General features: G+C 43.4%; 1 protein-coding gene across 6 annotated transcripts in view; it reads right to left on the reverse strand.

The window, feature by feature from the left end:
* The window catches only part of TSPYL5 (TSPY like 5), a 55986-nt gene extending 47333 nt beyond the window's left edge, over positions 1–8653 (reverse strand). Inside the window, exons 1-2 of one of the 6 annotated variants that reach the window (XM_043601435.1) lie at positions 6363–8653; positions 4307–4994 (exon numbers count right to left, since the gene is read on the reverse strand). In XM_043601435.1, the coding sequence (XP_043457370.1) occupies positions 7303–8550 (1248 nt within the window). In that variant the 5' untranslated portion in view covers positions 8551–8653 and the 3' untranslated portion in view covers positions 4307–4994; positions 6363–7302. Of the gene's footprint in view, positions 1–4306; positions 5144–6328 lie in introns of those variants that run through there. The other 5 variants (XM_043601433.1, XM_043601434.1, XM_043601432.1 and 2 more) reach the window with 5 other exon arrangements.
* Between the last annotated feature and the right edge of the window lie 12526 nt (positions 8654–21179).

Below are 21179 nucleotides of genomic sequence, written 5' to 3' on the forward strand. Positions count from 1 at the left end.
GGTAACCATTGTGCTTTGTCAACTTTTATGTATATTAAAACTTTTCATAATAAAAGTGTTTGAAATAAAATATATGTAGGGTCAGGGGCACCTCTGCCCCTCTTCCCCACTTGTGCTCTCTCTCCCTTTCTAAAATTAAAAAAAAAAAAATTTGAATGCAGTCATATAACAAAGGGCCTGTTACGAGCTTCTTAGGATTGGACCTTACTCCTGAAAGTTCTGATTGGTGATTGACTTGTTCAAAAGTTTCATTTTAGAAATATTATTGATTTATCACAGCCACCCAAGTAGCATTTACTGAACACATACATCAAATGTTGAGTGAGCCCTGAGTGAGGTGCTGTGGGAGAGAAGAAAACCGAAAAGGCACTGCCTGGCTGGAAGAGCACTAGCCATGTAACAGAGGAGATGAGACACAGAACACCAAGCACTGGTAGAGCTTTCTTGGCAAAAGAGGTGCCCAGGAGAGCTGGGAGGCGGGAAGTGCAGACGCACAGTGCTTCTGCCTAGTATGTGGTGTCTGTGTCAGCAGCACAGCCACATCACTCCAGAAATGATGAGCCCACAGGCGACTAAAATCTCCTGTCCATTCTAACCTCTTGAGCTCTCCTTATTCTTTGATGGCAGACCCCTACACCCACGAGAGATGCTGAGAAGTGCTGTTTCCCTAAAATAGAGTGTGGGAGTGTGACCCATTTCTGGCCCAAGGAACCTGACTCAGTTCTCCTGAGATCCAGAAGGGACTGCTGGCAAAGATTTCCTTCCTTGATAAAGACAGAGACATATGAGAAGGCATCCTTTCTCTCCTTCCTGCCTGCCCTTACGTGCAGCTGGGGAACCATGAGAAAAAAAAGCCAAGAGAAGAGGAAGCAATGGTGTGGACCAGAGTCCTACTATCATGGAGCCATGGAAGCAAGCCTGCAACTTCCTATCACCAGACTCCGTGTTATAGAAGAGTTACCTCCTTTTCCTCAAATCATTCAGATTCAGGTATTAAAACTTTGAGCTGATCCTGACCTTAGAACAAAGCAGTTACAAGAAGCCTCAGCCACCGTTCTGAGCCACCCAACCCTAGCTAGTCCAGCTCCTAACTGAGCTGCGACAGCAGGCTGTAGTTTGGGATCGCCAAGAAGGTTCCCACTCATGCCAACTCTGATTGGCTTTGACTGACTAATGTGCCATGCTGAGGGGTCTGATGCACTCCGTGAAGGCATCAATCCAGGTTCTATGGAAAGAAGTGCCTAGATTCACAGTACCAGATATCTGCTTGGGCCTTGTGTTTACCATCACAAGTATGGATGGAGTTTGGAACCGGCAGACCTGAGTTGAGTTCTGGATCTACCGCGTACCACTTTGGTAGTTTGGGTCAAGTCATTTAACCTCTTTGAGCCATCTCAGGGGGCAGTTGTTATAACTGAGATAATGTAAGTGAATGTGGTTTGGGAAGCATGAAGTGTCACGTGGATGGTGACTATTTTGTCTTATATTTGTCAAACCTCAGCTGAGAACCAGGTTGACAGGAGGCAGGGAGAGGAGGAAGGAACTCAAGATTTGAGCCTTGGAGAGTAGGTAACCAGAGAATGCTGATTTGGGGTACTGAAGCACAAAGTCAGAGTTCCAGATAAAAATGAACCAGCAGAAGTGAGTTATGATCTGGAATGGTGAAGTACAGTTGAAGAAGATGCCAAAAGCAGAAGTGAAGATGCTAAGGACAAAGACAGATAAAAACCATAGGCTGAATAGCCTGGGTTCTCTTGTTTTGTTTTATTTTGTTTTGTTTTGCTTTGCTTTGTTTTGTTTTGTTTTGTTTGTCTGCTGCCCCAACATCTGAGGGATATGTAACATCAGTAACAATGGCTCACGAAGGCCTAGGATCTCAAGGGCTGAGAAGGCATAAGGGCTTTCCAAAATCTTGAAAGGGACAACTGAGGGCAAAGTCTCCTCCCTCTGGGAGGCCACCCCAGAGCAGTATGCCTCTCTGCCTTGTTGCAAACCAGTGGAGCAGACCAGAGGCAGAAAGCCCCAAGTGTAAGGAGAGACAGTCAGAAGCTGATAAAACTTCCAATAAGCTATGCGTAGCAAGTCTGTTTTGTTCTCCTCCCTCACCCATGGCATAGTCAAACCCAGCACACTTCCAAAAAAGCCCAGCCAGTAATGAGTTTAGAAATCAAAAGTCCTTTTATAATAAAATTCAAAGTTGAGAAAAGGGCCAGGGACTCCCCGCCTAATGAGAATTACTCCAAGAAGCCCTCACTTTTCAGGTTATTAAAAGCCTAATTGCTCTGTGAACTCTGATCTAGGAGGTCAGAGGGTGAAAAAGAGACTTTCTTTTAGTTCCCATATTGATCTAAAACATTCAGAAGCCCTATGCAGGAAAAGGGAAAAAAGAAATAGATTGACTGACAATCCCAGGCAAAATCTGAGAAGAGGTTGAAACCTAGGAGGGGGACAGAATTCAAAGTTCTATTTGTTCACAGCTATATTTCTAATTTCTACACCAAGACTGGCACATTCAATAAATGAATGAGCTCATGGGAAGGTAGTGAATCCCAGATCAGATGGAACCCAAGTCGAGGGCTGTGAAAGGGAGGTCTGGTAAGTGGAGGATTCACATCCATGAAAAAGCAAGTGTGTGAGCTGAACTGGGCAGAAAGCCTCCCCCAATTCCTAACTCCAGAGGAGTCGGCATGAACCCCAAGAAGAGGCTTGAGCCTGAAAAAGAGGCTGCTCTCCATACCGATTTGCACTCCCCATATCACTAGTAGTGAGGCTTTAGGGGTTTAAAAAATTTTTTTTTAGTTGATAGCATTCAAAATTGGGAGATTCTACATAAAAATCCTGATTCTTCCCACTCCCCTTTGAAGATGTAGCAACACGAGGCCCGCAATGCCCCCAGGGAAACAATCTAGGCCTGCAGGACAGCCACACACAACTTCCACAACCGTCCACTACTCCCAGGCTCACACAGAGGGAAGACAGTGTGAAGACAGAAGACGACCATCTACGACCAAGGAGAGAGGTCTTCCGAGATTAACCCTACCAACACCTCAATCTGAGACTTCTAGCCTCCAAAACTGAGGAAGTAAATTTCTGGTGTTTAAGCCACCAGTCCATGGTACTCTGTTATGGAAGCCCCAACAAACTAATACATCCTTATAAAGAAATTTGATCTACTTTACTAATTTAATTATCAGACTAGCCCAGAGGCATTTTTCCATAAACTGCTTTAAATTCATTCATTCATTCAATATCTTAATACCTACTATGCTCTGAACGCTGTACACTTACTGATTCAAGCCCTTTCTCATGTAAACTAATTTTATTATCTTGTCATTTAACAACCCACTTCTAATTTTTTCCAACTATTTTCTGCTGGGCAGCTATGTGGCATTCTGTTGTCTGCTAATGCTTCTCTTGATTACTAGAATTAACCTTTTTATAGATGTGTTAGAACAGCATCAGTAACCCTAGTTCTCAACTCTAGATAGACAAAAGAATCACCTAGGATGTTTCTAAAATACCTGTATCTGGACCAACCCCTTCCCACATTCTGATTTACCTGGCATTTGTACAAAGCTCTGGCAGCATATTTAAGTGTCCCAGATAATTCTAGTGTGCAGCCAAGGCTGAGCACTGTTACTCCCGTTTGAATGGGACTTGAACATCACCTCCTTAGGCACTCAAAGTAGTTCACAAACCACCAGCACTGAAATCACCTGGAATTTTGTTAGAAATGCAGCATCTCCAGGGTGCCTGGGTGGCTCAGTCAGTAAAGCATCCGACTTCAGCTCAGGTCATGATCTCATAGCTTGTGAGTTCGAGCCCTGCATCAGGCTCTGTGCTGACAGCTCAGAACTTGGAGCCTGCTTCTAATTCTGTGTGCCTCTCTCACTCTGCCCCTCCCCTGCTCGTGCTCTGTCTCTCTCTAAGAACAAAACACTAAAAAAAATTAAATAAAAAAAAAAAGAAATGCAGCATCTCCGTTTCCACCCTGAACTACTGAATCAGAATTCATATTTTAATAGTTTCCTCACACAATTCAGATGTACTCTAAAATTTGAGAAGCACTGGATTTACACTACAATCACCTGGAAAACTTGTTAAGAACAAGAACTCCCTGGCTTCCTTCCAGAACCACAGAATCTCATTATCTGCTAAGGACTTGGGAATCTGAATTTTGTGTATTGTGATATAGCTAGTCACACAAGGGCCTGAGACCTAGGAATCACTCGAGGCCAATGTACACATCCCCTCAACTACCCAGCTTCGGCTTAACCTTCCAATTCTTTTTTAAAAATAAAAAATATAACAGAGATACAGATTTTTATTTTTCCATAATGCATGCAGGCTTACAACTATTTATACTTAGGAACAAAGGAATAATTGCATTATTACCAGGATGTCAAATTAGCAAGTAAGACAACCAGTTACTGATTACTTTTGGGAGATTATTTTTACAGAACACAGCAACAATTACCAAATTATACTTTCAAGACCACAGTTATATCACGAGACCAGGACAAGCTGATGGTATTTCTAACAGTCACACAAGTCTCCATCTTTTACAGGCAAAAAAGACTGATATTCTGGTGAAGGGTCTCAAGTAAACACCTTATATCAGTCTTTGAAAGATTTACAACACAACAGTCTCTCTCCTGTTGTGATGCAGGGGAAAGAGAGCACATTTTCATCTCTTTTTGAGTACTCCCTGTTAATCTTGAAGACTTTCACTTCTAAGGCCCATTTCTAGAACTTCATCAGTTAACATTCAAAGCAAAAAGCAGACCTGATATGATCATGATAGTGCACCCCACCACTATCACCACCAAAAGAGTCCTGATCTCCCAAAGTAGTCAAGTTTAAATTGGCACAGTGTTGGACTTTCCATCAACAATATAGGTGGGGAGAGGAAGATACCAGGTTGATCATAATTGATGTAGCTAGGTGATGGGTACTCAGGGTCCAGGGACCATCCTCTCCACTTCTGTGCATGTCTGAAAATGTCCACAATAAAGAGAAAAACATTAAAAAAAAAAAAAAAGGCAGACCTACTCTGCTACATATTCCCATTAGTGGTAAGATTTTACTTATGGCAAAAATAAGCAGCATATAGCATCAATCTTCCACATACGCAAGGCCACACCTAGAAAAGAGAAAGCATCCAAAGTAACATTATTCTGTTTTGGGTTTGTTTCTGTGATTTATAAAACCCACTAATGATGAGTTAATGACTGAACAAAACTTGGGGCAAACCTACATCTAGGCATTGTAATTGTCCCATGATCCCTTTAACTCTCCTCTCCTCACTCTGGAAAAGGTCCCTCCCTGTCCCCCCCCATCACTGAGAAATAGGCATACTCTCCCTGAGGTTTCTTCACCCGTTTCTATCTGCTTCTCCAGGCCCATCTCCACATCAGGTTCTTTCCTACTCTGTTTTTTGCTGCCACTGCCTTGCCTGGCACATCCTGTATACAATTTTGAGTCAAGGCCTCCCCAGCCCCTGGGGAACTCAGAACAAGGTCTCCCACAAGGAATGGGAGTTACAGTCTTAATGTGTCACCCTTAGGGATGTGAAGGAGAAAAAGGGCCTAGCTCAGCTTTTACACCCACTGGGAATGAGCCTTGGTGATCCAGAACAGATTCTGCCCACCCTGACCCCATGCCCCAAGACGAAAGCCTACTCCTAAGGGTATCTGAAGGTAGAAGTAAAGACAGCAAAGGACTGTTGAGGGTAGAAAGCTGGGGAACGAGGGCCAGATGGCCAGAGGCTACCACAGAGGAAGAAACAACATGAGACAACTGGGTCTTATGGGGCACACACAAAAAAGTTGGAACAGGAGTAAACACTAAGTCCACAACACTGCTGCCTTGGGACTTATAATTCTAGCATGTTAGCCATGAAAAGAATTTTCAACTTCAGAATTATAGAGTGCATCCAGGAGTCGAGACCAAGGTCCGACTACAGACCTTGGCCTTCTGGTTTCCTCTGCCCTCTGTCAGCCCAATGTGTGAGTGTGCACAGCAAGTCCTAGCTCTCTCACTAGCAGTATGCAGACAACCTTGGCTTTTCAGTTGTTTTCACTTTCTGAGCTGTAGTAATATTGAAACAAAAAAGGAAGGAAGGAAGGGAGTAGAGGAGTAAGAAAGGAGGACAGGAAAGGAAGGGAGGGAAGAAGGAAGAGAAGTGAAGGAAGGGCAAGTAAGGAGGTATAGAGGTATGAGATAAAGTAGACACAGGCCCATAGATCAAAAATCCCTTTTCCCCACAATCCCACTATAGCACTCTGGTAATATGCTAGCAAGGGATGAGAAGAGTTGACAAAGGTACCTAGATTGTATGTGGGTCCAGTCCTCACTCTCACCTGGAGCCGCAGCACGATGACAGTGAGCACATGTCACATACCCGCCCATCAGTCTGGCAAGCAGTAGGGTTCCTAGAAGGCTGGGGAAGGTAGGTGTGTGTCTCATGCACTGGCAGGGGGCCTTGGTCCACAGGCAGTTCTTGAGGTCCTCATTGACTGGGAAGCCAAGTGGGGCCAATAGCAACCTAGACAAATCTCAGTGGCCTGACAGTGATGGGGTACGGTGTTGACCCTGACGAATGTTCATCATAAGGACCCAGAGGCAGGAAGAGACGCATAATGGTATAGAACACATGGCATTATGCTTCTCACCCTTAACCTCATCCATGCCCAGCAGTCAAGTGCTATTCCACATATCCAGCAGGGCAGCATAGGCCCCTAGCCAAAGCCAGAGATCCAGTAGGTGGTGGAACCTTGGCTGGTGGCCCCAGGGCCTTGGAACAATCAGTTTTGGCTGATGGCCAATACCATGTGTGCTAGCTTCATTCTGCAGTGGCAACAGAAGACTTTGCCACAGATGGCACGCATGGCCAGCATGAACACAAAGCTCAGCAAGTCACTGGCCCTGGAGCAGCAGAGCTCGAGGATGCACTGGTCCTTGTGGAGGATGACTCATGAGTGTCCATGTTAAAGACAGCTGGGAAAGGCCAGAGCCAAGAACACGGTCCAGGCAATGTAGACAAAGGCAGCACACACTTGAAGCATGTGTGCTTAACGTATAAACAGTAGGGGTGAGATCATTTAACGTGTAACACTAATGTGAAAAAAGCAAGGCCACGAGGGGGCCAAAGAACATGATCATAAATACCATATTCTTGTAACTGAAGTCCAAAGGGAATACAGTGCACAGAGGCCAACATGAAGAGAAGGCAGACGGCCAAACACACGTGGTTAGCTAGGCACAGGTCCAACAGGAGGTAGTAGGGAGACTAGTGCAGGATCAGTTGGACTTGTTTGCCCCAGGCTCAGGGGTCTCCGCTGGCTGCCTTGCTGGACCTTGCCTGCCCTCCTTTCCTTTCTCTGCACGGGCCCCTTCACTCATAAGGTAGTACTGCAGGGGATTGGGCCACAGTTCCTCGTTGATGATCTCCACAATCTTGTCAGACTCAATGGAGCTGTGGTTTGAAAACCACCCAAAGAAGCTACGGCTGTTGTCTGGGTTGCCCTGGCTTAACGACTGGAGATCATGGCCTGGGAGCCACTGGATTGGAGTAGAACGAGACACCACCTGACCCGAAGGCCCACACCCGTATTCCTTGATGAGCACCTTATTTTGGAAATAGGGGTTGCGCCCGAAGTAGAACTTGATTTTGTAGCCCAATCTCGCGAGGCCAAGCTCTTCCACCTCCAGGCTGTTCAAGTAGCTGAGAACCTCTTTATCTTGGTTGTTCAGAAAGGATGAGAGCTGGGGGTGGTTCTGAAAAGCCTGCCCCCAGAAACCTGGGATACTCTGGATGAGGAGGTTCCTGCGCTCTAAGTGATGCAGTCGCAACTGCCCGAACTTGCGCGAGAGCCGAAGGTAGGCCCTGTCCGCCTGGGCGTTCATGGTCTCCAGCTTCAGCTGGACGGTCTCCAGCGTATCCATGCTGCCATCTGTCGCCAGGGGCCCTGACCCTGCATCCTTCTCCACCTTCGTTTCTTCTCCCACAGGGGCGGAGACGCTCTCCCCAATGGCCCCTTTCTTCAGCTTCCCACCAGCTAGGGCCTGAGGTACTCTCCCCGCTGCGCTACAGGTTTCTGAGGCCTTCTTCCCAGCAGCACCACGCCGATTTCCAACGCGGGGGCCATTTTTTGGCCTTCCCACGGTTCCCACGGTTCCCACGAAGACCGTGTCTGTCGCTAGGCGCTCCGAGAGGGATGTGGCCTTCCCCAGGCCGGGCCTGGTCGCAGCCTGCCCGCGACCCCCCGCAGCTCGGGCGCGGAGCGCGAGGCCACAATCCAGGGGGAGCCGGCAGGCAGCCTCCTCCCCGGGCCGACGGGGCGGCGCGGGCGCAGCGGTTTCCAGGCCACCCCAACCCGCGCCAGCCTGCACCTGTGCCGCCTGGGTTTCCTCCCCGAGCCTCTGGCACTGTGTTGGGTCCGGGTCGCGGGGGGCGTCGTCAGGAGCAGCGCGAACTCGGGCTTTGCCTCGGCCTTTGCCCCGGTTTTTGGCGCGGGAGGACTTTCTACCCCTACTTCGGCCGCTCATGGTGGTAGCGGAAGCAGCTTCAAAGCCACGCTCCGACCCCGCGGCCCCTGGCGCCAGCTCGCGGTCGCGACTGAGCGGGCCTCTCCATGGCAACCGCCGACGTCACGGCTGTACGACTGTACCCTCGCGCGAGGACGGGCTGCGCGCGGTGATTGGCTCCGCCGCCGCAGCTGCGCACGAGCCGACCCTCACGGACGCCCCCCTCCTCCCTCGCCCCCTACCTCGCTTTGTCTGCTAATGGATGCGTGTGCCGTCCTTCACTTTATTCCCGTTGGTGTCAGTTGTACCCGCTGGGTCTCATAGAGCATGTCTAATTCCTCTCATACAAGACAGCATGGCGACAACTATGACCACGTGTGTCCCCCCCATCATCTACTTTCTAAACTAAACATCTTCAGTGCGTCCTATTACCTCGTGTGATATTTGCCAAGATGAAACTGCTATTGGTCCCTGTGTTTTTCTCTTTGAAAGCCTTTGCTGAGGGATTTGCCATGGTGCCTTAACTCCAGAGAATGTAAAGGTAGGTACCGTAGTGCCAGGCCACAAAGCGATTTGATAGGTGGGATGTTACTAATAATTATAAAAATAATTACTAGTGTTTTATGAGCATCATTATGAACCAGGTTACGCACTGCATGCTTTATGTGCATTATCTCAATAAAAGAGGGAGGCGTTGTTGTCATTCCCATTTTCCAGATGAGAAAACTGTGGCTCTGGGACACCAAGGAATATTCCTGATATTATACAGTAAGGGGTAGAAGCACAATTCAAACCCAAGCCCATCTGACTCCTACTCTGTGCTTTATATTTGCAAGCGGCCAGTCCTTCCAGGGCTGCTCCGCCTGCAAATTACTGCACTGGCTCTTAAGAAGGCCAGCCTTGCTTGTAAAATAGGCATTGGCAGGGTATTCTCTCTTCTGCTTGGTGGCCCTACCCCAAATCCTCTAGCTGCCTCAGGCCTCGTTTACACAGCTGGGCTTTCACTGAAGGTATAGGACCTGTACAGAACTTCTGCAACTGGAGTGAGACAGGAATGTGGTCAGAGAATTTAATTATTCAGGGAGTGCAGCAGCGTTTCCTGCTGCAGAAGCAGAAGTTAAGAATCAGAGCCTCCATAGTAGCAGTGAGGAGGCCCTAGAAACTTCTTAGACACTGCATGGAAAAAGCCAGACAACTTAGCTCTTGTTCCTGGAGCAAGTTCTAGACCCTGTTGTTACTAGCCAAGTGATAGGACCTTGAAATAGCGTAGCACGTGCTGAGACCATGACCAAAAAGACAACGAACAAAAACCTTCTGAGGTTATCTTTTCAGGCTCACGGGGAACAAGAAGTCCCTTGCACCCAGCTAATAGAGAAGTAAGTTCCAAAGCCCCTGGGAACTCAACCCCTCCCTCCTCTTATTTGTCAATGTGTCCTTGTAGACTGGCAGCCTGGCATCACCTGGAAACTTGTTAAAAATGGAGAATTCCAAGCCTTGCCCCAGAAGGATGAAATCAGAATTTGAATTTTAACAGGATCTCAGTTTATTTGTATCCACATTAAAGTTGAAGTACAGGAGACAGGGGAGAAGAGAAATTCTTTTGATACAAGCAGGCCTTACTTTAAGCCAGCCCAGTGCAAGTGACCGCTGACTTTCTCAAAGGCTCTGCAATCCTGCAAGGCTGTATGTGATCTAGCAAGTTCCCTCCTACCACTACCCAGCTTACCTCTCTGACCTCATCTTCTTGTCCCCCCCACCCCGTTCCCCCAACTCCTTTCCACCTGTACTGGCCTCCTTGCTATTCTTCAGACTCACTGGGTCAGCTCCTGCTGCAACGTTGCACTGGCTCTTCTGCCTTATATACTCTTCCCTCACTTTAAGTGGTCATCTTGGCTGGCTCCCTTCACACTTTGCTTAAGTGTAATCTTCTCCATAACCATCCTGTTTAAAATTGCCACGCATCCCCATCCCTCATACCCTGCACTGTTTTTTCTTTATTCCTTAGGACTTACTGCCTTCCAACACACTACACAGTTATTTCTTTGGTATATTGTTTAACTGTCTCTCCTCTCCAGAATGTTAACTCCATGAGGTCAGGTGTCTTTCTTTTGTTCACGTGGGCCTACAACAGTGTCTGATACTAATGAAAAGCAATAATTGTTGAGTGAAAGAACCAACCAAAGTAGAGTTTTTAAAAAATGGGTTTCTAAATTGATCTTCTGAAATTCAGAATACCCCTGTTTTCCCCACAGAAGCAGTTTTATAGATAAAGGTTATATACTCCAATCAACATAATGAAAATGTATTAAACTCATAACTTAGACACAAAATTATCTTTTGAAATAAGCACCATTCAGGGACAGTGTGTAGGTGAAAATCCAGAGCGATTAATTTAAAAATTGAGTTAAGGGATGATGTGCCTGGCTGGCTCAGCTGGTAGAACATGTGACTCTTGATCTCAGGGTCGTGAGTACAAGCCCCACATCAGGCTTGGAGCCTACTTAAAATTTTAAAAATAAATAAATAAAGGCATTCCTCTTTATTAAAAAAAATAATAAGGGGAATTAATGTTTGATTTAAAAAGGATTAGTCCAAGGATTACCTTAAATTCTTGTTGAAGGCTCTTTCATAACTACTTCTTCCCAAGGCCTTCCATGAACATCCCAGACCATCGTAAGTAGTCCTGTCCTCAATCTCACAGAGAAGTTAACTGTAATATTTGTCAGGCAATTAGACATGCAGTTTTGTGCCAGTCCTTGTACAAAATTACCACTTAAAACTGGATAACCGCTGTCTGAAATTGTCTGTAAATCTCAGAAAAACTTAAAAATTAGCTGAAGCAGTCACTGCCCCTCTAAAAATTGCAGAAATTGGTGGGCTGGCCCACTTCTCAGAGCACTCACAGCTCAACCAACCTCTGTTGTCAAGAGCCTTAATCCAGCATCGGCATCTGGGTCATTTACTGCTCATCCATGGCAAAACCACTGCAAGGTTAATGTAGGCTGGGCCACTGCAAATGGTGTTTATTACACAATCTGCCTCCAGCCTGTTTTCATCATGTCAAAGAGATAAGCGTCAGGTGAAGAGAAACAAATGTGAGACTACCACTTTACATAAAGATACTCCAGGTCACCCAGCCTATATGGCTTCTGTATTTAAGAGGATGGTCTATGCAGCGGAACTGAACTGCTGATTTTCTTCTCAGGCATTAATATTTAACTTTACATGAGACTATAGCTTGAGTTTTCAACTAGACAGTAAGCCATGTAAGGGTTAAGACTGTGTCTCTTTTATCTTCCAAGGCAGCTAGCATGGGCCTTGCACTTACTAGTAATGTTACTGAGTAAAGTTCACATTTATTTTGTACTTTATACAATGCCATGTTCTGATTCACTTAATCCCCACAGCCACTTCATGGGTCAGGTGTAGCTATTGCCCTCTTCTTAGAGATGAGGTTACTGCTATACAAAAAGGTCCAGTACCTTGCCCAAGGTCACACAGCAAATTAATGGTTTTAGCCCAGGCAATCAGATCCAGCACCCATGCTCTTAACCACTACTCCATGATGTAAAATTATGGTGTGAGAGATTGAAATAGCAAACTCTCTCTAGTGGGTAAAAATCCTTTTCAATGTTCAAAAATTTTATGAACGTATAAAATTATATATGCACATACATACACATTTTTACACACATGAACAATACATACATCAGTCAGGAATACTTTTTCTTTTTCTTAATTCCTTTATTTTGAGAGAGACAGAAACAGTGTGAGTGACGAGGGGCCGAGAGAGGGAGAGAGAATCCCAAGCAGGCTCCACACTACCAGTTCAGAGCCTGATTTGGGGCTTGAACCCACAGAGCCGTGAGATCATGACCTGAGCCCAAACCAAGAGTCAGATGCTTAACTGACTGAGTCACCCAAGAACCCCAGGAATAATTTTTCTATGGTCTATATCCCTGGCATGGTGATACTCAACATAAGTGAGTTTCATTTGAACAATCACTGTTGGGAATAAAACATCTCCATTTGAACTATATTTGTCATGAGCATTATGTGAATATTATGAAAGAAATACAAGTTTACTATCATGAACTCAGAAATCTGGGAATTTTTACCTTTTCCCAATAATTAGGGGCTTAAGTCCCTATTTAAGCATTTAATTGATTCTTTTAAATGTGATATTTCATCATTTGCAAATTTTATTAAAAATTCATAAAAACATTTCTCAAAATACTGATGTAACTGGTGCTCACTTTTGTTCTCCAAAAACTTTGTGCTTTGTATACTCCTTTTAAGGTCTATTTTCCTCAAATCATGTAAATTAACAAGCTGGGAAAAAGACATTCCAGTGATCCAACCTAGTCTCCCACCAAGAAAATAACATCCCCCCCCCAGTTTCTCCAATAGAACTTTAAGATCCCAGACTTGACATTTTTAGCCACAGGGTTTTTGTTTTTCCCCAAGGAGATAGTTTGAGCCTCTTAAATGGCAGTACGTCTTGCTTACTGTGTGGAATTTTGCCAACTGACCCTCCCAGGTTATGGAAGATCATGGAAAAGAAGGGGGTGATACAGGGAATATTTTCAAAGCCAAGGAGGAAGAGAAAAATCTGCCTCTTATGGTAAATTTTACAAACTATTTAAGCTTAATATCTTGAGAAATGTGCCTAGCTTCTTTCCAGTTCCTCCCCAAAGAGCAAAATTTTATAGTAGACCACCTAAGTTATTCAGTTCATATCATATAAGTGGCTGTAAAATATTTTAAAATATTCACAGATATATTCTTACTTCTTGGCATTTCCTTTTTACCCTACAACATTTTCACCATTAAAATTAGATCTTTAGGCTAACGCTTTTATCCTAAAGAGGAGAAAGTACGGAAGAACCTAGCAAGAGCTGAATTCAGCAAGTCAAATGCTTTGCTTTGAATTTCAAAATAGCCTCTTGAGAGGAGAAGATACAATAGCATTGAAAAAAAAATTTAGCTCTTCAGAGGCAAATCCTGGAGCACTAAGTGCATAGAGTTTATAACATAAAACATAAGGAGGAAAAACGTGATGATGTATAAGCCATTATCTCCACCACACAAAGAGGCAATAAGAACTTTTTCTGAGATGGGTTTGAGGAACTTAGAGAAAATTTAGACAGTATATAGCTGGTGCAGGATCTTGAGAAAAAGATTCTCACAGTTACCCCTCCAGGGATCAAAACCCTTGGGGAGTTGGTAGAGACCATCCTGGAAAAGACAGCCATCTAAGAGTGGGGAGGACTAGCTCCCAACTTGAACACTGGAACCCTGACAAGAAATCCTCCAAGGGCTTCTTTCATCACAGGACAGCCAGGAGAGTAGAAAGGTATGTACAAGTGTACTTTAAAAATAAGTCAGTTATTTTACAAGCACACACCAAAAAAAAAAAAGAAGAAGAAAGAAAGAAAAGAAAAAGTTTATTCAGGAATAGCAGAGAATTGTAATTCAGAACATGAAAGCTATAGCAAAACCATAGGCAAGTTCAGAAAACAGAGAGGAAGGCTCTTTTATAGAAGAAAGGGGAATTGGGAGGGACTGTTAGAAACAAACGCCCATTGGAGTAAACTGGGGGTTTGAAGTATGGTCACTTTTCATTGGCTGAGTTGTGTCTGTTTCTCATTGGCTGCACTGTTGCTGGGCAAGAAGAAAACCTTCCTCCTGCTGGGGTAGTAAACCAGCTAAAGTAGTATGGGCTTACAAAGTGTGTCTCTTCTGTTGTGTCTTCAGTTGTCAACAAGTGGTAGGCACAAGAGCTCCCCTTCCAGCTTCCTGACTTTATTATTTGTTTGTTTATATTTAAGAGAGAGAGAGAGAGAGAGAGAGAGAGAGAGAGAGAGAGAGAGCAAGCAGGGAAAAGGGACAAAGGGAAAGAGAAAATCTTAAGCAGGCTCCACACTCAGCACAAAGCCTAACTCAGGACTTGATTCCACAACCCTGGGATCATGACCTGAGCCAAAATCAAGAGTAAAACGCTCAACTGACTGAGTCACCCAGGTGCCCTGTGACTTTATTTTAAACAAGGTTTCCTTTTACTGATTTTCACAAAGCTGCCAAAGGGATTTCTGAAATGGCCTGTCCTACCCTCCAGCCACCCTACTCTCAATCTCCCACAGCCCCAGAACAGAGTGCAAGAGCAGCCATATATTTCTCCATGTTTAGTAAAGAGAGAGGTGGAGGTTGGCTAAGAGCATATGGGGAATTTAAATGGGCCTTGTATTGTTGGCAAAGAAGATGCAGAGTAAAGGATTTGATGACTAGAAACCATGGGGAGCATGCTTCATCAGTGGACACAATGGGAGTAGAGACAGATTTCAAAGATACCAGCAAAGACCGAAGATGATATTCACACCAGACCTCCTCCATCAATGACAAGATGGAAAATCCTTAGCCCTGGAGAAATGAGAAAAGGAACAGGGCATCTTATGTGATTAAGTATCTCCATGAAAGAAACCAGAAGTTTTAAGTGTTAAGTTACCAAGTAACTTGAATTGCCCTGTTTAAGTTACATGAATTTTATAAGTTGCTGCAACCATGAAAATTCATATTCGCTACAATAGTATTAAGTAGTCCAGGCCCAATATCTAATGGGTTTAGTCCTGCAGCACCAAAGCTGGAGAAACTTAAGAGATGGGACTTTAAAACTTCTTAGAAGATAAGTGACATTGATAGTTTTAGAAAATAGAAGGTATTAAAAGAAGGCCTCTTAAGACATAGTTGTGATTATAAACATCAAGAAATCCATTAAACTCCAATCACCAAATATGAAAATTTTCACTACAATTTAGGGAGAGAACCTAAAGCCAAATTAAGTGCTCTCTAAGAACGTCTCTCATAAATTGGTTATGGGTTGAATTTAGAACTGTGGGTGCACCCCATTTATTGCAGTTATTACTTTTAATAATGTTATTCAGTAATTTATCATACACTTGAATTTTTCCTAGTTGGGTTACAACTTTGTCTCCAACCAGAAAAGAAGCTCCCTGAGTTACAAACACCAAACTTGCCTTATATGTAAGCTGCACAGTGCCTTCTCCTTGAATTACCCCACAGCCATTCCTGTACTAAACAACCCTCAATTTCTAAACCAAAACAAGCTGTCCTCAGTCAACACCACCACATGTTGTCTAGTGCAGAGAACAGTAGGATGCAAGGTCTCTCTCTTCCCTACATCTCTTTTTATGCATTCAGGAATGTTTTGTTCATATCATACCCATATATTTTTTTTAATCTTGATTGTTCCCTTTCCTATATATATATACGCACAGACACACTCTTAACATCCTTACTCCTTTCCCAACAACACAATAATAGTACAGAAATGCTCTAGAAAAGGAAGTGAGGTTGGTAGAATTTCACTTGGGAGCTAAATTGGGAGGAAAATATCCCAACAAGACTTGGATGTGAGTCTTGGCAAATCCCAGAAAAAGCCATTGACAAAGGGCAACATGAAAAACAGAAATTGGAATCACCTTCACTTTATATAATCTAAGATCCTGCGTGGTTTACACTAGCTTCTGAGATTGAGGAAGGCCAGGATCTTCATGGAGGATGACCAGAACCGGCACGGAGTTAAGGTCCCTGGGATGGAGGTGGGGGAAAGAATCCTGTCATATCACCCAGCACATCTCAGACTCCAGCCAGCTAACTATGGTGTGAGAGAAACCAATTAGAAGATCCACACACACACTTTATATCAAACAAGTCATAGATCTTCATGAAGCTAGGAATTTACATCAAAGACCTTGGGAAAATGAACAAAGCCAAAATTAAATTGAATTCTAAATTAATGGGAAAGTATTTTGTGGTTAAAATGTTCAATTACATGTTGCAATCAACTTAGTATCCATAAGCATGGGGTTCCATTTCCTTTTACTCGAGCTAATTTAACTGCAGATACTCCTTGCTTTCTGGAATGCCCATTTTGGTTATTCATTCTGTATTTGTATAATATCTGATAACAATAGGACGTTTTAAAAAGCACTTAAAAAGTTATAGTCAAGAAAAAAGAACAAAGGAAAATTAAGGGCTGGGAAATTAAAAAAAAAAAAAAAACAGAATGAAGTACCCAAATGTGTCCCATTCCACTATGTCTGCTTTACTTACTGGAGGCTGGCCACAGATTCTGGCCTTTAACCCAGCAGCGCAAGGAGAGAAATCTGGCCTTTAACCTACCAGTGCAAGGAGATGTGGTATAACCTTTATAATGTTTGCAATGTTAAAAACACACGCACACACACACACACAACAGCAACAAAACGAAAAAACATGTTCTCAGAGAAAACACATGTATTCTCAATACTGAACCCAGAAAAGAATATCAGAATTGAAAGCCCCGGTACCATCCTGATGCTGAATCCAGTACCATGGGCGTCTCCTATAGCACCAGCCACAAAGGCTGGCGAGCAGGACAGAGAGCCACTTTATGAAAGCAGTTCTGTGGTGGTTCAGGTCCCAAGCTATAGTGGCTTCATCCAAGGACACAGAGTTTATAGAATTTAGAGGAGAAAGTGAACGTATGTCTTGAAGTCAGCCTCTGCAAATGTGGCCATCTCCAGTTGACTCTGTGTCTGGAACCTGGGCATTGTCTGTGGGAGATAATATCACATGAGGAACGGAGTGGTGGATTTCATTCTGTCCCCTGCTACCAAATGGGCACAAAGCTCTCCTGAGAACCATGCCCTCCTCCCCCATTTCCTCATCGATCTCTCTGTCTCCATCACTTTCCTTTCTTTGCTTCCCCCACACTGTGTGTTTATAGAGAAACCATTCCGGTTGCTTTTAAAACCTTTTCCCCACTTCAGGTCCTCTTCCATTCACACACAAAGCGGAGTCCTTGCGGACTTAAGCTGTGTTTGCCTCTCAGAGTAACTCTGTACCTCAGTTTCCCAATAGTGTGCGAGGTGGTTATTCAGGCCAGGGTTCAGTTATAGGACCGGGCAGGTGGTATAAGTGAATGAAACCAGCCCAGTGCCCGTCTGTAGGGAATTGAAGATTGGGTTATGCCCTTTCTCAGGCTAGCGACTGCCACTTAACTCCAGCTAATTACAGCCATGGAGAAATCTGCATTTTTTTAATGTGAAATTTCTTAAAAATCCTGTGAGAACCAAACAAAACAATTCTGCTCGTAGACTTCACTTTTAAATCCCTGTTCTACACCCTTATTTTTTTTTTAAACTAAGTTTATAAGTGAAATCATGAATGAATGTCTGGAAATTATTTGAATTCTTCCAAAGAAGAGAGATTTTTGTGGCTGCCACTCAAGAGAAGCCTTTGAAAATAAAGAGCAGTAATATGATCCAAGGTAGGACTCTACCCTTTGCCATTAAGGCAAGTGAGGAATTGATGGCAACTGGGAGACAGCTGTTCCTCAAGATGGGCACAAGTGAGGGGTTATATTCTTGACAATATTTTTTTTTTTTAGAACTTCAAAGATGATAATTATTTTTAATTGGCTTTATTTCTTCATACATAGAACCCCATTGCTACCTCCTGTTTCTTCACACATGTAATTTAGACTCCAAAAAATATTTTCATCTCCCTATAATATGAAGGCAAGACCAGCTCAGCGACACACCATGCTGCTCGCTTCTCCCAGCAGCTACATCTACAAATCTTTACTGGCAACCAACACACTTCTGACATAAATGGTAGACTTGAGTGACTAACTATGCCCCTTTGGATTTCTTTTTTCCTCCCCTTCTTCATACCCACACAATTGATCAGGTGGGCCATATGGCCCCTGTGATTCACACATTAAGACAATTAGGACACCAGCCAGTTAATTGCTCAAGCTGGCATTTTCATAACTAAGACAAGAAAACCTAATGCTTTGTCTTCCTCAGAAAAACCCAACTCCATCTGCTCTTTGGTATGGTTCAGATACCAATTCCTACAATATCTAGCTAAAAATGGGTGTAACCATATTTAGATAAAAATATTGAATGAAAGTAAGTTATGTTGCACTTACTTAAGTAAGTTAAGTTTTCCACTGCAGAATCCAGGCTGAAATGTAATAGTAAAAATCTAGCATGAGGATAGTGAGTATACTGTACATATTAAGATTTTACACTACACTCCGAGAGGGAGATGCTGGTCACTGGAGAGTAGCCAGACCACCCTTCCCTAGGACTGGATATCAGAAAGGAGAGGAGTTTCGAGTTTGGGGGGGGGGGGCGTTGCTCACAGCCCTGACCTCTAAAGTAATGGGGGGACACTTAGGAATAAAAGGTCAGCCAGGTGCCTGGGCGGCTCAATCAGTTAAGCATCCGACTCTTGATTTCGGCTCAGATCATGATCTCATGGTTTGTGAGATCAAGCCCAAATTGGGCTCTGCACTGGCAGTACAGAGCCTGCTTGGGATTCGTTCTCTCCCTCTCTCTCTGCCCCTCCCCTTCTCATTCTCTCTTTCTCTCTCTCTCTCTCTCTCTCTCTCTCTCTCTCTCTCTCTCAAAATTAAACTTTTTAAAAAAAGAAAGAAAGAAAAGGCAAGGTATAAAGAAAGATAAAAGGTTTATTTTCTGGCACCAGGACTGGTAAAGGGTACCCCTCCCATACTGCAACCCTATTTTAATAGAGAAAATAACAAAAACTAACCAGCATTTTATGGTTGAGGAGATTCTGGAAAGTTGTTTACTCTCAGCCTGGGCTCTGTGAGTTGGGAGTCAATGGGAAGCAAAAAAAAAAAAAAAAAGCAATCTGAGCACAAAATTACTATCTTAATTTAGAACACAAAGAGAATATTTACAAGTTTTGTGGCTAACTCTATGAACTATAGTTGGAAGGGTCAGGAAATTTACACCTCCCCATGTGACTCATTGTCTTAACTCCAAGCACAAGCAGTGAAGGAACCAAGAACCCCTGAGGCAGGGATAGTCCTCGAAATGGTAGTACATTGAGCAGGCTTCTTTCCAGGTTTGCCAGCATAAGGGAGACCCCTGAAGCACCTGCACAGCCTACATACTACAGACAGGTGAGCTGAAATGTTTGAAAAGTGCCTGTGCAAAAGAGATGACAAATATTCCTCTTGTCTCTTGTCTGCCATCACCAAAACCAATAAAAAGGAAAACAGGATGGAGATCCCTCAAGAAATTAATAATAGAACCACCCTATGATCGAGTAATCACACTATTGGGTATTTACTCAAGTAATACAAAAACACCAGGTCAAAAGGATATATGCACCCCTATGTTTATTACAGCGTTATTTACAATAGCCAAGATATGGAAGAAGCCCCAGTGTCCATTGATAGATGAATGGATAAAGAAGATGTGGTGTATATATATATATATATATATATATATATAGACACACACACACTGGAATGTTATTCAGCCATAAAAAAGAATGAAATCTTGCCATTTGCAACAACATGGATGGAGCTATAGAATATTATGCTAAGCAAAATAAGTCAAGTGGAGAAAGACAAATATGATATGATTTCACTCATATGTGGAATTTAAGAAACAAATGAACAAAGGGAAAAAAACGGAAACCAAGAAACAGACTCTCAACTGTAGAGAACAAACTGGTAGTTACAGAGGGAGGGTGAGTGGGGGGATGGGTGGAATAGGTGATGGGGATTGAAGAATACACTTATCATGATGAGCACAGAGTAATGTATAGAATTGTTGAGTTACTAAATTGTGTACCTGAAACTAATATAATGTTGTATGTTAACTATCCTGGAATAAAAAAAAAATTATGAAGTAAAATAAAAGTCCCTAAAAGAAGCAAACAACAACAATCACTTTTCCCTGTTTATAATCAAACAAAATTTCAGCAACCAATATTTTTTTTAAATTGCTACCATATGCCTCATATATTACTCTAGTAAATGAATTCATTTATCATCAAGAGAATTTATGTGACATTCTCTTGATGATGGAAGAATTCATTTGCTAGAAGAGAATTCTGGAAAAAGTCATGATAAGAAACATGCTGGCATAATTCAGGTTTATCTAAGGGCCTGGCCTTCTGGCCTTAATTTTATCATTCAATAGTTACTGGAAAATACATGCAGTGAGCAAAGTATAACATGTCATTTTAAAATTAAAATAGAAAATTCCTTTTATGATTTGAAACTATGTATGTGAGATTGATAGGGTGGGATCATGTGAGATGGAGGAGGGAGTTGGCAGGAAAGGATGGCCACAGGCAGGGGCCCAATTGATGAGTCAGCATGCATTGGGATCTAAAAAAGGCCTACCCAAACCTTTCTGATTTTGGACTGAGGAAAATGAAACTACCTGTTGACAAGAAGCAAAGCTGAAATGACAGAAAAAGGATTGGGCCTGAATTAGTTTCTTATTGATGCTGTAACAAATTACCACACATTTAGTGGCATATTATATTACATTATTTTATGGTTCTGGAGGTCAAAAGTCCAAATGGTCACACTGGACTAAAATCCAGGTGGTGGCAGGTCTGTGTCCTAATGGAGGCCATAGCAGAGCATCCATGCTAATGGCTCTCCATCTTCTGCAGGCTTCCTGCATTCCTTGACTCTTCCAGCCAGCAACTGGATCGCTCCTAACTCTGCTGCCATCCTCACATTTCCTTCTCTTGCTGACTCTCCAGCCTCCCTCTTACGCTTATAAAACCCTTTGTATTGCATCAGTCCT

This window comes from Prionailurus bengalensis, chromosome F2 (genome assembly GCF_016509475.1).
Source record: "Prionailurus bengalensis isolate Pbe53 chromosome F2, Fcat_Pben_1.1_paternal_pri, whole genome shotgun sequence".
Classification (NCBI taxonomy): domain Eukaryota; kingdom Metazoa; phylum Chordata; class Mammalia; order Carnivora; family Felidae; genus Prionailurus; species Prionailurus bengalensis.